General features: G+C 45.2%; 1 protein-coding gene across 2 annotated transcripts in view; it reads left to right on the forward strand.

The window, feature by feature from the left end:
* Tmem170b (transmembrane protein 170B) overlaps positions 1 to 15709 on the forward strand; it is a 59075-nt gene extending 43366 nt beyond the window's left edge. The window contains exons 3-5 of one of the 2 annotated variants that reach the window (XM_048799793.1): positions 9466 to 9632; positions 10028 to 10204; positions 10307 to 15709. In XM_048799793.1, the coding sequence (XP_048655750.1) occupies positions 9466 to 9632; positions 10028 to 10204; positions 10307 to 10414 (452 nt within the window). In that variant the 3' untranslated portion in view covers positions 10415 to 15709. The remainder of the gene's footprint in view (positions 1 to 9465; positions 9633 to 10027; positions 10205 to 10306) is intronic. The other variant, XM_048799794.1, reaches the window with a different exon arrangement.
* The last annotated feature ends 420 nt before the right edge of the window (positions 15710 to 16129 follow it).

The raw sequence follows: 16129 nt of genomic DNA on the forward strand, positions 1-16129 counted from the left end.
ACATTAAATTTCCTGAATTTGAGAAGCCTTATCCTCAGGCAAACATTGGTGTATTCAGCAATAAAGGAGAGTCATGTATGTGACCTACTTTCCAATGGTTTAGGAGAATGCAAATATCTATCTATCCGTTCATGCAGCTACAGAGAAGTATAAAGCAGACATGGCCTGATGTTAAAATTGTGTTTATCTTTGTAAAAGAGTATACGAGAGCTCTTTGTATCATGTTAGCATGTAACTACATACAATAACTTTAAATTATTTCAAATAAAATATTAAATATATATGTACACCCACATTTATAATATAGTTCCTGTTGGTATTTATAGTTAAAAAAAATTTAAGTAAGCTCATTGATTCTAGCACAGGGTTTATTTGAATGACTGCCTTCTATAAATGTGGGAGTCTTGAGGTAGATTCCTGGGTTCCCTGTGGCGAGCAAAACTTAGTTACCATGTCTCCCTGTGCCACCTAATAGTTATGAAGTGAGAGCAAATGAGAGCTCCCTCTCTTGGCCTCTGCAAGATTTAAGCTAAGTAGCTCATTTGCAAATTGCTGAAGACAACCAGCAGATTATTTTTACAATAAAAACTCCTGTGAGGACAGATCTTCAAGACCTCGGGATTCTGATGAGTGTCCTGATGTAGACATTGTCTGAAAGGTGACTTCTGGGGAGTCAGGGGTGCTCTGCAGTGCAGATTTTTTTTTCTTTTTGAATTAACTTTTTCAAAAATGACAAATAAAAATGATACATATTTATGGTGTACAGCATGATGCATTACTTCATGTGTATTTGTAGCAAGAATAATTTTTCTGCTTTCTCTTCAAGTATACATTGTTACTAACTAAAGTCACTATGTTGTATGTTCTTCCTATAAAAGAGGACTTTTGTAGCCTTTGACCAATATCTCAGCAAGACCCCCTTGCCTCCGTCGCCGACCCCTGGGGACCATACTCTGCTTCTCCCTGTTCTTTTTCAGATTCTGCATATAGGTGAGAGCATGTGGCACTTGAATTTCTGTGCCTTGTTTCACTCACGTGATGTCCTCCATGTCGTCGTAAATGTCAGATGGATATCCTCCTTTGTTGAAGGCTGGATACTATTCCATTGTTGCTATGGTTTTGATATGAGCTGTTCCCCAAAAGCCCATGTGTTAGATGATGCAAGAATTTTCAGAGGTGGAATGATTAGATTATGAGAGCCTTACCCTAATTAGTGAATTAAACCACTGATACGGACTGACTGGGTGGTACCTGTAGGAAAGCAAGTGACTGGAGGAGGTAGATCACTGGGGTTTATATGTGTCCCTCGTGAGTGGAGCTCTCTCGGCTTTCTGCTGTCGTGTCCTGAGCTGCTCTCCTCCTCCACACCCTTCCACCATGATGTCTGCCTCACTTCGGGCCCAGAGCGGTGGAGTTGGCCCTCTATGGATTGAGTCCTCTGAAACTGTGAGCCAAAATAAACTTTTCCTCCTCTAATTGTTCCTGTCAGGTCTTTTGGTCACAGTGATGGAAAAGCTGATAAAACAGTGGTGAACATTTCCACATTTTCTTCATCCATTCCTCCACCGGTGGGTACTTAGGTTGTTCCCATGTCTGTCTATTATGAATGACTGGTGCTGCAGTCAACATGGTCTCTCCAACAGTCGTGGGAGAGCTGGATCACGTGTACTTCTACTTGTAGCTTTCTGAGGGGCCTCCATTCTGTTGTCCATAATAGATGTGGCAACTTACATTCCCACCAACCGTGCCCAGTGGTTTCCTTCTGACACGTGGAGAAATCTCGTCCAACCCTGTCTCCTGAGAGGGTTGGAGCCTTCAGCAATACCTGCTCCTCTCTGCCTTGACCTCTGTGACATTCTCCTCTCTCCTTTCTCTTCCCATCTTTTCTCATTTTTCTTCTTTCATCTCCTGTTTCTTCTTTTTAAGTTTTGACCTGACAAGAATAAATGAGCTAATCTTTTTTTTTTGGTGGGGGGTGGGGTATCAGGGATTGAACTCAGGGGCACTCGACCACTGAGCCACATCCCCAGCCCTATTTTATATTTTATTTAGAGACAGGGTCTTTGGCACTAGCCAAGGACCCTGTTGTCGGTTCAGTGAGAATCCCCTACTCTCTCTTGAAGGCTCCTCTTCCTCATTTCCCATTCAGTGTCCCTTGCTCACTCTGCTCCTTGGCCACAAATCTCACTTACTTTGCAACTTCTCTGGTTGAACTGTCTCTCTCTTCCTCTGATCAGTAGCCCCACTGAGTAGACTCAATATAGCTTTCCTGGCCATTTTAGCAAATGTTATGATAATTTTTTTCTTTAATAGTACACTTTAGGTTCTAATGTTGATTTTAACAGAGATAATAAGACTGATCAAGGCCTGGAGGTACTTAAGAATCCAATGGGAAGAGGGATGCGCCATGGAAAGATAGGCATGCAAACAAATAAATAAGTACTGAAAGAGCAGCAGGGGTCAGTTGCTTTGAGAATCTAGAAGACAGAACCATTCTCTTGAGCATGTAAACTCTGAGCTGTGCGATAGTTTGGACCTGGAATGTCTTTCAAAGGTCCATGTGTTAAAGCCTGGTCTCGGGCCTGTGGCACTACTGGGAGGTGGTAGAACCTGTAAGGGGTGGAGCCTGGTGGGAGGAAGTTAGGTCTTTGGGGGCGGGGCATGTCCTTGAAGGGTAGCTCTTACCCTTTCCTGTCTCTCTCTCTGCTTCAGGGATGCCTAGAGGTGAGTGGCCTTCTCCACAGTGTGCACCCTGCCATGATGTCTATGCTGCCGCAGGTTCCAAGGCAACTGGACCAAGTACCCATGGACTGAATCCCCTGAAACCATGAGCCAAAACACACACACCTTTCCTCTTGTTAAGTTTCTTTATCTTGGGTATTTTTTGCCTGATAGAGGAAGGGATATTCCTGGAAGACAACACTGAGTAGGAATCTTCCATGTCTTAACCCAGCTTAGTGATTTGCCAAGTAGAAATTCCAGGCACCGTTTTGGGACACCCCTCAAAGGACCCTGCAGGTACGGTGGAGATCCTCCAGGCCTATCCGTGGGCAGTCGGGTGCTCTACTGAGCCTGGGGGATCCTGCCCAAGGGAGAGTCATTCCAATAACACACATGCCACAGTGCTTGGCCTTGCTATCATAAGGGGAGTTACTAAAAAAGAACTTGGACTCTTTAACTTCAAATCTCAAAGAAATGCTTGACTCTTCCTTTAAAAATAAAATCACTCTTTTGGGTCTTCTGAAAGTCACTGATAAGACCAAAGGGGGTAAGGCAAAGAAGACAAACATTGGCACTGCTGTCTGGAAAATGAATCCCTGCAGGTGGAAAAATGCTTCCCTCATTTCTTCCGGGCAAGACTGGAAGCAAAGAATTCAGGCAGAAAAGCCCATGGAAAATCCGAGCAACACGTTTTTAGCTGGTTGACCTTTCCGTAAGAGTAGCATCTCCTTTAAAAGGAAAAATGGTCAAAAGAATGTTGTGACTAATATTTGGAAGAGAGGCAGAAGGGGGAGCAGGTCAGAGGTTAGGATAACCCAAGCCCGTGTTGTACGTTTTGGGGGCCTCGGTGCCCCCCACTGGTCTCTCTGAACTGATGTTATGGGGACTTGCTCTTGGGTAACCAAGTCCCCACCAGTTGGAACGTGTCTGGGGAGCCATTTCTGGATTCCCCAAATAGTCCCCCACAGCTCCCTCCCATTCCTTCCTCCTTCCCCCCTCCTTTCCTTCCTCTTTCCCCCCTATTCCCATCTCTCTTTCCCTCTTAGCTCTCCTCTCACCTTCTAGAACTCTAACTTTATTCCATCCCACCTGGGCAGAGTGCTCTGCCAGAAAAAACCCAGAGCTGATTCTATTCTGTGTTCTGCAACATTCCCTGACGGTAGATCCTTTCTCAACATAGTCTATTGTCCCCCAAACCGAGTCAACTGCAAGTGACGTCCTGGAGAGGGCAGGGTCTGGTTGCTTGGGTTTCTTTGTACCTCCTCGTTTTTGTAGGCTTCATCTCAATTTTTTTTTCATTTCCACCCTAAAATCCCAAATACCCCGGGTCTTGTAGCTGGAAATTCATAGTGCACCAGTGTGTTTTTTCTGTTTTCCAAAATGACCTGTTCCAAGGATCGTCCACAGCTCCCATTCCCTGGCTTAGCTGACAGGGGTTGAATTTTTAGGAATAAGCGTAGTGTGGAGGAAATCCACCGACGACTGGGTCAGCCAACCTCCCTTACTGTGTTACTCTCCCCCTTTTGATTACCTTCCGCCCCGATTATTACTGAGGTATGATTGGCAAATAGAAATTATATACGTTTAAGGTGTTCAACCTACAATTTCAACGCACAGACACAGTGTGAAATGATTACTACCGTGAAGCTAGCCTATCACCCCATCACGCACCTGGTTACCACTTCTTCCATCTTGGTTTCAGGGCAGATCTCTTAATGGAGAAGTAAGCAATTGAAGCAGCAACCGATTTTCAGCACATCCTCAATTATCCCCGCCCTGTAGGGAATTTCCTGCTCTTCCTTTCCATCAGGCTGCCTCCAGCCATGCCAGGGTCATGACCCCATGGCTGGATGGGGGCAGGGCAGTAGGGTTGAATGCTGGACAGGGGAGGTCTGTCAGATCACTAAGAAGAGATGGGGAGCCTGTGGCCATCTCTGCAGGGGACAATCCAGTGGCCCAACTTTGCTGCTTGGGATAATTCTTGGAATGGACACAAAGTCCACTTCCCAGAAAGTCTTGTTGAGTTCACAAGATGGCTCCCCCAGATGCTCAAGGCTGTGCTGTTGAAGGCCCCCGGGACTGCAGGCTGTTATTTCAAGAGTTCTGAAGTCCAGGTCTCCTGTCTATAGTAATGTCTTTCCTGTTTAACCTGAAAGTGGCTCCCAAACCCTTTTCACTCCTGCAAGACTCAGAGCTGCCTCTCCTGCCTCCAAGGAGCGGTGTTTTCCACTTCCTCTTAGAGGCCAATGCCCGCTTTGTCTCTGACTTTGACCTTGAGTCCTTTGCAATTTCCATGGACCTTGTCTCATCCTTTGCGTGCTGTCTTGCTTGTATGGATGCCCCTCACCTTGTAAAGGAGTTACACCCACTGCAAATGGAAAATATCATAAGGTGGAAATGCACTTGGTACACCTGACTCACAGAACACCCTGGCTGAGCCCCAGCGTGCACTGCGGAGGGCCAGCCGTTTCCCAGAGACAGGATCAGACGGCACCTTGCTTGCCAAGGGAAAGAACCCAATTTGAACCTACAGCACAGTTTCTGCTGAGTGCGTGATGCTTTCACACCATCGTGAATTTCAAAAACCAAGCCGAGCCACGGTAAGTGGGGCCGTCTGAGTAGCGGATCTCTCCTGGATGGTGTCGCACCTCTGTAAACTTCTACCCTGGAAAAGAAGTCCACACCCCATCCTTCCTTTGAGCTGCCACCACATCCCCATTCTCCTTCCCAGAAGTCGGAACTTCTAGAAGGACAGTTCCCCGCAGCCCACATTCACAAAGTTCTCCTCCTCTCTCATCCTGATTCCTGCCTCCTTGGCCATCTGGTAATGAGTCCAAAACACCGCCTCTGGATCCTGATCCTCATCCTCCTGCCCCTCCTTAGCATCCCCTTCTAGAAGCTTCCTGTTTTGCAAATTTTGTTGGCACTTCTCTGCCTTCATTTTTCTCCTGCTCTTGAACTCACCCTGTTGACTGTGTCCTCATGTCCCCCTCCTCTCGCCCCTCCTCTCCAGGTCTAGGATCCCTTTCCTCTGCGTATGCTCTTGTATTATTATTAGTTTTTCCTGTTACTGACTCATCTGTGGCTTCTGTGAGTAACAAGTCAGTGGTGAGTCTAGACCTCATCTCTTCCAAACTCCCCATTCTCTTCCCTCTCCCTCCCTCCCTCCCTTCTTCTGATAACGCTGCTTTGAACCCAGGTGTACCGGTCTCTCTGTAAGACCCCCTCCCAATCCTTGGAGCTATATGCCCAAAGATGGAATTGTTGGATCATATAGTAATTGTTTTTGTTTTTTAAAGAAACTTCTAGACTGCTTTCTATAGCAGTGGGACTACTTCACATTCCGACCAGCAGAGTACAAAGGTTCCAATACCTCCATATCCTTATCAACACTTGCTACTGTTTTTTTTTTTTAAATCATGATCACCCTAATAGATACGAGGAGGTTCCATGTTCTCCTTTTGAAACTTTTATGTTAATTTAAAATTAGCAGTGATTTTGGAATCCTTATTACTTAAGATAAAACAAGACATACCCATTCGAATGAAGTCAGTGTTTGTCTTAAAAAACAAAAGCTATGAAGAACCAGGCCCTAAAGTAGTGGTAATATCACTAAGCACAACTCCACTCCCCCCCTCCCCATCGATGGCTGGTTCTCAAGGAACCCAAAGCTGCACCCCTGGAAGTGGGGACTTGGTGGGCAGCTCCCAGCCCACTGGTATCCATTGGTTCCAGTGGGCGCATTTCCGGTGGACACACTGACTTGTTGTTTGACATTGAGGACGTCAGTCCTGCCTAGGACTTGTTCCTCCTATGTAGTTCAAAATCCTTAATCAAACCCTGAAACTCATGGAGGAAATTCCTCTTATATTACTTTAGACTCCAAGAGAGGATCTGGGCCAGTAGCCTGGGCCAGGGCCGCCCTAAAGGACTTTTCACTTGGTTTGTTCAGCAAGAATCCCTTCCTCAGTAGATGCTCATGAGGTAAAGAAACCCACTGCCCACCGTTGTTCTATGCCCCCCTCACAACAAAAGTCAACTCTTCCTTCTTTGTGCTGCCATAGAACTTTATTGGGTCTGTAATTACATGTTGTTGTTATTATTATTATTATTAAACGTTCTATCCTTTCTTAGAGATATTTGTGGTGTATCTTTATCATTGCAATGACTTTAGTGATGGCCACAAATTCTTGCATGGTACAGGCCTAAGATACAGGTTCCCTGAATTCCCCTAACCTGGACCGTTGTGGCAGGCAGTGCTGGCTGGATTGCATCCTGCACCTGTCTCAGCTCCCTGAAACATCGAGCAACTCCGAGGACACCCGCGTTGAGTTCTGTCAACAGCAGCCATGTAACTAGTGACCTCCCTTCTGGTACCAGGTGACCAGGGCCCTGAAGCTAGTCCTGCCGTTTAGAAATGACACACAGAACTGCTTCTTGGGGTCTCTTTGCTCTAAAGTCACATGCAAAGACTAGGCCTTTCTACAGAGGGATCTCAGAAGCAGAAGTTCTTTTATCAGAAGAGAAAATGATGATGGGAGATCTGGTTTTGCTTCTGAAATAATTTTTAACAATCTGAAATCATTTCCTGATGGCCTCCCTGAGGCTGAGGCATAAGAAGCCTCCAGGTCCCCATGAGTGTCTGCTTGTCCACGGTGCTATTGGGGCTGTTAGTAGTGGCCAGGCCTTAAATTTGTAAAGTCTTGGCTGCTCCATCCAGGGAGTTGGTGGAGAGACATTTGGATGAGGATCCTGTCCTGGAGAGCGGGGCCAAAGCACCTGTAACTGATCAAGATGGCAGCATATAGAGTAGAGAAATAACAGCAAAACAAAGAAGTTGCCCTCCTAAGTTGAAGCCAGGCCCAGCCTCTTTTGCGGGGTTGGACAGGTTGTGGTGCAGCTGTCAATCATGAGTCCAAGTCTCAGCTCCAGGACGCCACCCAGTGGTAAGGGTGGGTAACACCACTGCTTTCTCACAGGGGTAGCCATGACAGTTTTTATTTGAGGTGAGAAATTTAGTCCCCTGGAAAAAGTGGTAACCCCACGATGATATAAGTCAGTAGACAAGGCGGAGCAGGAGGGAACATGGGGAGTGGAGAGGACAGATGGCTCAGGAGCTGTGCTGTGGGTGCTTCACTTGACTTCTGTCATGGTTAGAGGCAGGAAGCCCTGGCTTCTTTACACTCCCTAAACTTTGCCTTGCTTTAAAAGTTTTATCACATGTAGGTAAAAGACTCTGTGGGAGAATAGAATGGTTTAAAACTCCATTCTGCTTCTGAGCCTACAGCAATGGATTTGGGTCCGTTCTAGAACTTTCCATTTGGAACATCCTATGAAGCAATGCATGAACTTTATGTGAGGGGCTTGGAATGTATCAGACTACAAAGAACTCTCCACTGGAAAGCCACAGACAGGACTTCTGTATCAAAGCTATGCACGGAACCACCACCTCCAGGGCACCCTAGGGCAGAAGGACAACAGCCAAACCCAGGTCTCCTTTAGGGTCCTCCAGTCCAGGGTCAGGACTCAAGGGTCACCTCCTACCCTTGGCCTGGCTGCTTCAAGGCTGGGGCTCAAGGGGAGCCCTGGGAACCCTGGGAAAGGAAGAAAACAGGATGGCTACACTCGTGTTTTGTTTCCTCACTCAAGTCTGGGCACTTATGGGCACCATTTGTTTGAAAACAAAGGAAAAACTGTATCTGTCGCGAGCTCCCTGTGAGCCTGACTCAGGTGCCTGACGGGGGTCAGCTTGATTTCTGGGAGGCCTGGGGCTGCACTGTTCTCCCCGGGGGCCGACGCTTGGTATAGACAGAAACAGCCCACAGGGCTGCCAGGAACAGCACTGTGGCTGGCTTTTCTTCCTTTGGAGCCACATTCCTGCAGAGATAAATACACAGAAAGATGCTGTGTCAGCACCAGGGCTCCAGGAGAACAAAAGGGTTATCATGTGCAGAGGCCGAAAATAGAATTTGACGCTATCAGGACCAGGGAAGCAGCAGAGGCCTCCGGGGAACAATCTGCAAAGAAAACCTGAGCCTCCCAGGAAAGCAAGCTCTGGGTAGAGCTGGGTGAAACCAATCTGCAAAATCCATTGTTGAGGGAAACCACCGAGCAGCAGAGACAGGGGAGGCCACTACTCTCAAGTTTTTGCAAGGTAGCCTAAGTAAGGCAATTTGTAAAACAAAATCGTCATAAAAAAAAAAAAACAACTTTGTTCCTTACTAAGATTACACACACACACACAAAGCCACAAATACTAACCATGTTACTTAAATTGGCATTTTTTTTCTCAAGAGCTGCCCTGGGCTTAATGCAGTGTAGCTGGGTCAAGGTGGGAGGGTAGATGGTTCTTGGAAATGAGCCATGCTAACCTTTTGAGCAGGAAGACTGCAGAATAGCAGCTATGTGGTGATTGTTTTTTAAAGTGGGATCTGGTACATTAATTTTACATTCAATCTCTTTTTGTAAAGCACATACTCTCAACTAACTCCTTTGGATTTTTTTGGCAAGCTTGCTAAGATTCAATGAACCCAGTCAAGGCCAATGGCCTGCCCTGAGTGTTAGCTGACGTGGTATCTCTGTTCCTTGCAGATCAAGCACCTAATGAAAACTGGGCTGGGGAAAGGTCGAGTTCTCCTTTTAGACTCCATGTCAATGGGTAGTTAACCTTTGAGTCAACCCAGTCTGTACCCTTTGCAGGCTCCTCCACCCACCCTCTTTAATTAGAGTACATCTTGTTTACAGGGAACAGAGCTGGTGCCATAGAAGATCCAGTTGGCCACCTGCCCTCTTGTAACCAAGACAGCGGACTGAACTTCGTGAAGAATGGGTCAGCTGTACGTGGAGCCAGTTGGATGCAAAAATTAAGGGCAGGAAGCTGCCCTTTAAGACCCCTCAGCCTTCTGATTAAAGTAATAATTAGGTTGTTATGTCTATTAGGAAGGCCTTTGGGTTGGCCTGCTAACTTTGCCAAACAGAAGTCCTTAGCTCCAGATTCCAGCCCAGTACCTCTTCACCTGTGTGCCAGGTTCACATGCTGTGATCAGCACCCATCCCAAGCAAAATGGTTTAAATTTTAAACACTTGTCATCTACCTGCTTCTGCTTAGTGCCCCCAACGGGAAGTAGGGCTTCTTCATTCTGGGTTTGGCTTTGAAAATCAGAAATGACCTTCCTCCTCAAATTCTATTCCAGGTTTAATTTCAGGCTATCTCTGATTATAAATTGGTTTGTATTGAGTTCTTTTGTTGCAGCTGGTGAGGGTGTGGAGTTTTGATTTAATGAGGAGTGGTTCTCATTCTTGACAGGATACATTTCTTAAGGATAAATACAAACGGTGGCACGTCCCACCCCTGGCCACAATGACAACAGTGATCCTCACGTGTGCACGTGTCTTTGTGACATATGGAGATCTGCATCCAAAAGTCCATCTTATTCAGAGAACCCAAGGATTCTCACTGGCCACTTGCCTTCCTAAAACAGAGGTGACCTATGCAGCTCTGCCCTGACTCTCTCTCTCTCTCTCCAGGCTTTCCTGCATGGTTTTGACCTTAACCTCTTTCTCCTCCATCCTTCCTTGGTCCAAGTCCAGAGCCTCTCTCTTGTTAGCCGTGAGGCCAGCATCGTCAGGAGGTTTGATGTGGTGTGAATTCCTGCCCCTGAGGAGATGGACAGCAAAATGCACGGAACCCTGAGAAGCAAGAGCACGGGAAGATTCTGGAGAGCTCTCTGTCTGCCATGTGAAGTCTGGCCCCAGAGATGTCTCAGGGTGGAGACGCCCTGGTGTGTACAGGGGCTCTTGCCTGTTTTGTCCCCGGTGGTCCAAGGTCTCCTGTCTGTCCTGTTACAGTCTTCTATTTGTTCAATACCCCTGGAGACTTCTTCTTTCACAATTTAGTTATGTGTCTGAATTTGAGCCATCTATCTTCCAGAAAGTACCCTGTCAATCCCAACTCAATCTTCAATTTAGGTCCATACTCACCAGAAGTTGGTGTCCTGTAAATATCTGGTAATTTTTGTTTTTTTAATGTGATGCTGGGGATCAAACTCAGGACCTCTCTACCACTGAAGCCCCACCACCCTGCCATGTGATGTTCTTGAATTTTGGAAATGAAGGCAGATGTGTTTATTCTTTCAAAATAATTTTGAGTATCTAGTATGTACTAGTCACCTGTGTTCTGGATTATATAAGGAAATAGTAATGAAACATGGTTACCTTCTAAATTTACATTATAAGGGAGAGAGGGAGATGAGGGGGCTGGATTGTAAACATTGAACAATAGATAAATTGCAAGGTACATTAGATGTTTAAAGTGCCATGGAAAAAAGCCCAGCAGGAACAGAGGATCCAGCTCCCAGTTGAGGCTGCTGAGGGAGGATTGCAATCAAATTTTCAATTGCTATTTTACTGCATCAGGGAGAAAACTACAAATGAGAGTTTCTATTCTTTTTTTTTTTTTTTGGTATTGGGCATTGAACTTGGGGGTGCTTAACCATTGAGCCCCATCCTTAGCCCCTTTTATATTTTATTTTGAGACAGGGTCTTGATAAATTACTCAGGGCCTTGCTAAATTGCTGAGGCTGACTGTGAACTTGTGATTTTCCTGCCTTCAGCCTCCTGAATCACTGGGATTACAGGCCCAAGAGAGAGTTTCTATTCTTAAGAATGGGTGTTACCAGTAAACAAATGTTAGGAGATGTATGTATATATATACACACACACACACACCTACATGTATACATAAATAATACATATATATATATCCTAACATTTATATATAATATCATACATTTATGTGTATGTATATATACACATATATACACACATCCATCATCTCGCAGAATGATAGTCTATAGATATTTGTATTTATATTTACTTGTGAAATAATATTAAGAATGATTTTATAATTAGATACATTATATGATTATAGAATAATCATACATATACTGTGTGTATGTGTGTATGTATGTACAAATATGTTACAATTAAAAACTGCTGGGGATACAGCTCAGGTGGTAGAGTGGTTGCCTTGCATGCACAAGGCCCTGAGTTCAATCCCCGGCACCACAAAAAACAAACAAACAAAAAACTTGGTGAAACTATCTGTGCCTCAAAACATCTTGATCTGCCCTTCAGGTCAGGTGGCTGTCCAGGAAATCTCTAGTTTCCCAGATGGTCTTTCTGTTCATTCAGGAAGGACTTTCTAACCTGACCCACTTACATCTCTGGGTGACGTGGATCACCAAGCTTCTCCCTGTGTCTGACCCGTCCATCAGGCCTCAAGCTGGAGCATGCTGGCCATCAGCCTGCGTGGCTGGGGGTTGGGGGTAGGCACACGGCTGGAGCAGGCCCTGGCACGAGGGTGTGGAGGGGCCGGTAGCTGTCCCCCACGGAGGGAGGGCATGGCCTGGCGACTTCCCCGCACACTATTCCTGTGCTGAAGCCCAAGTCTGAACCATCGCTTCTGGTTTCTTTGAAAATCCTTGGTGCACAAATAAGCAAATGAGGGACAAGGAATGTCCAGTCATTGTTTGAGGAGTTTCTGGAATTCGGAGCATTGTGATTCTAGTTGTTTGGAAAAGCTTTGGGTTGCCTGTTTATCATACAGCACAGGCACATGAATAACTTCCTGGGGGACTGGCCCGCATTCTTGGTCCCCTTGGCGTCTCTTGCCCAGCAAGGTTCATTCAGGGCGTCTTCCCAACATCCTGTCTGGGAATGACCTTCTTTTCTCCACTTACTGAGCTCTCGGAGTCCTTATTGAAATGACCTCCTGCACAGGAAGGCCCGCTGTGGCGCCTGGCAAGAGAAAACAGCCCTGGTTTCTAGGAAGTCTCTCTCTCTCTCTCTCTCTCTCACACACACACACACACACACACACACACACACACACACTGGCAAAGGCCAAGTGTTCTTCCAAAGGCCTGGTATGGAAGACCAGCAGACATTTCAGCAACGTTCAAAACAGAGGCAGAGACGGGCACAGGGCACATGGGTGAAACCAGCCGGTGTCACAGGTGGCGTCTGCAGTGGCCACAGCAAGCCAAAGTGGGCCTGAGGGGAAAAGACAGAGAGCTGTCCCCCATGGAGGAAAGGCATCGCCTGCTTTCAGGCTGAAAAATTATTCACTGACATGTCTGCAAAGCCAGTGGCACTTAGGAGAAAAATAATTGTGGAATTTATGTAAAAGGAATTATGCTCCATCTCCAGTGCAGAAAAACTAATGGCTGTCATGTTCTGAAGCTGTCAGAATTTTTTTTCCCCTTTTCATTTTTCTAAAGGATACCAGTGTGAACAGGGGAACCCAGAAGAAAGGGGCAGGTGTGTCCTTTAAATTGGTTCTCGATCTCAAATAAGACCTGCTTGAACATCATCAAGAACTTTAAAGTTCTCCCCTCCCACCCTGGTAGAAGGATTCCTTTTTTATTTAGAACTAATACTTTTGTAATTGTTGTGTAAAGACATTCATCGGACAGGGATTCTGATAACTGAAGAGTTAAGTGACCTGCCCTGGTTTGAGTGCAGAACTGTGAGTCCCACTGCATGGTGTTCGCCTGAACTGCCCTCTCCGTGGTCCAAGCAGCGTCCTCAGTGTGACCTAAGCAAGGCCCCGTGCTCAGAAGTGCTCCCCACCAGTTTGACACTCCGCAGTGGCTACCTTGAAATCCTTCACAGTTATCATCTTTGAACTTATGTCTTATAATTGAACTCCAACGGAACAACAGGACACATGTGTGAGCTGGGTAGTTACATGCAAGAAGCGTGTCCACTGATCTTTTCTGACATTCATGTTTAGTATTTGTGATGCCCCTTGAGCGCAGAAATCTACTCAAAACAAATACAAGGAAAGTGTACGTACAGTACAGGTGTGGGGGTGCAAGCTTGTGATCCCAGCAATGTGGGGCGCTAAGGCAGGAGGAGTACAAGTTGAAGGCCAACTTGGGTAACTTAGTGAGATCTTGTCTCAAAACAAAAAGGTCTGGGGGTATGGCTCAGTGGTAGAGCGCCTCTGGGTTCAGTCCCCAGTACTAAAAAAAAAAAGAAAAGAAAACCTACATCAAGTGAGGTGAGGCAGGGGAAAAGGAGGAACTCTTTCCATTTGAACCAGAACTTGAATGAAGAAGGAAGTCCATGGTATTCTAAGAAACACCAATGACCAAGGATGCCATCATGCCCTTTCCCCAAAATCAATCAGGTGAACTCTGGAAATGAAGACTTACACTAAGAGCAAAAGAGAGGGCAACTGCAATCCTTTACCTATTTCCTCTTTCCTTCCTCATCACTGAGCCAAAGGTCCAGACTGCTGGTAGGATGTGTGAGTATCAGGGGTGAAATGAAAAGAATTGAGTTAGTTTGGGGCAATATTTCCACTCTTCTGAAAAGAATGAAACTACACATGCATAAATAAGCTACAAAACTGGAATTATGGACCAAGTAATTTCAGTGATTCCGTGTACAAATAAAATACCTTATATTTGCATTTTAAAAAAGACTTTGCACAGCATAAAGATAAATGGTAAAATTCACGCCAACAGTTAAAAATTCTATTTTTTTCTTTTTTCTTTTTATTTAGAATAACATTAAAATGACAAGTTAAAAACATTCTGGCAAGTCGAGTGGCTATAGAAGAAAGGAAAACAGTTTACATAACAATGTCTTAATGCTAATTTCTTCCCCTGTTTTTAAACAATTTTCATTTTGCACTGGGCCCCACAAAATATATAGCTGGCCCTGCTGGTGATAAACACAGATTTCTGTGGAAACACACAATAGCCTTGGCAATGGATGTGGACAGCTTGTGTCCACTAGGGTTCACAGCACGTTTACATAGAACTTCATGTTAATGGTTGTTTTTGTTTGGATTCCCTCCGAGATGCACCCTGGGATAAGGAATCCAATCAGGAGGATTATCTCTGAAGCCAAGAGGGGAGCAAGAAAAGCAGGTGAGGAAGGGAAGACAGTCAATCAGCCATGTGCCACAAAGGTGTCACCCCTGTGGGGAATGGAGCTCCTTCCTGCTGGGGAAGAGGCAGTGTTATCCCAGATTACCCCAGACCCAGAACAGGGAAGCTGGAGCATTTGTCTGCTATTGATGGTCAGTTACTCCTGGAGATACTAATTCTCTGCCATTTCTAGTGTGGTCTGCTCCTGGTTACTATGGCCAGAAAGAAACACCCCTAAGAAGAGAATCCCAGGTATAGACAGGGTGCCAACAGCACCTATAACATTAGTCAGGCTGAAGATATGTGTTAAAATTACTAGTGAGACCCTGGAAAGACGGGGAACAAGATGCACAAAGAAAAATAAATGATTTTTCTGCCTGGATGAAATTTCACAGGAACACTCTAAAGAGTCATTCATAGAGGTGTCTTGGATGATGGTGTCACATCTGGTTTGGGGCAATGTGGGAAGGGCGTGTGGGAAAATAAAGGGGACCCCAATAGAAATATGTGGACATCACAGGATTGCTACGGAGAACCTGGATTTTATCAGGAGGCTTGGTAAGAGAATTTTATACCAGTTTTAGATCATATGGTAAATTTGGCCTTTGATGACTTTGACCTGGCTGTTGATTTCTTAACTTCCCAGGTATCTATCTGGGCATCAGAAATATAATGCCTAGTCCCCAGCAAAATTCCACTGGGGCATAATTACATAGATGACAAATTATGGTTCAACAAATGACCAGTGCTAAGTCGCATTCATTTTTTGCCTGAGATCCAAGTCTTCCACCTTGAGCCTGTGGATTGTAGGATTTATAGAAATTGTAGGTAATTTGAAATCTATTTGAACATGAAATGAACTCAGGCAGTTACCACAGGAAATATGTATAATAGGCAGGCTTATAGCAAATCCTCATACTTTGCTTTCTGTAAATGCATGTACACTCAATGTATAATGTTTGTAAAATCATATTGATTTATACAATCTTATTTAAAGGCAGATTTTACTCTGAATACATTTAAGAAGTTATGTCAAGTAAGCAAAATTTGAGAGTGTGTATACATGTACTTATTTTTTTTTAAGATCAGGTGACTTTTACTATTTTTATTCTTTCTCTCTCTCTCTCTCTCTCTCTCTCTCCAGATTAAACCCAGGCACTTACCCACTGAGTCACCTCTGTAGCCCTTTTTATATTCTATTTAGGGACAGGGTACTGCTGAGTTGCCTAGTGCTTCACTAAGTTGCTGAGGCTGGCTTTGAACTCTCCATCCTCCTGCCTCAGCCTCATGAGCAGCTGGGATTACAAGAGGGCACCACCACACCCAGCCTTTTACTCAATTTTCACTGTTGTGTTACATTGGTGTTTTGGGGCCTGAGTCTTGATTTTATCATATATGCAAGCTAATAAGTTAGTCTGTCACTGTTTCATAAAAGCTGGAAGAAGCCATGAGGCTCTTGGGTCAGA

The sequence above is a fragment of the Marmota marmota genome, unplaced genomic scaffold (assembly GCF_001458135.2).
Source record: "Marmota marmota marmota unplaced genomic scaffold, marMar, whole genome shotgun sequence".
Taxonomy (NCBI): Eukaryota; Metazoa; Chordata; class Mammalia; order Rodentia; family Sciuridae; genus Marmota; species Marmota marmota.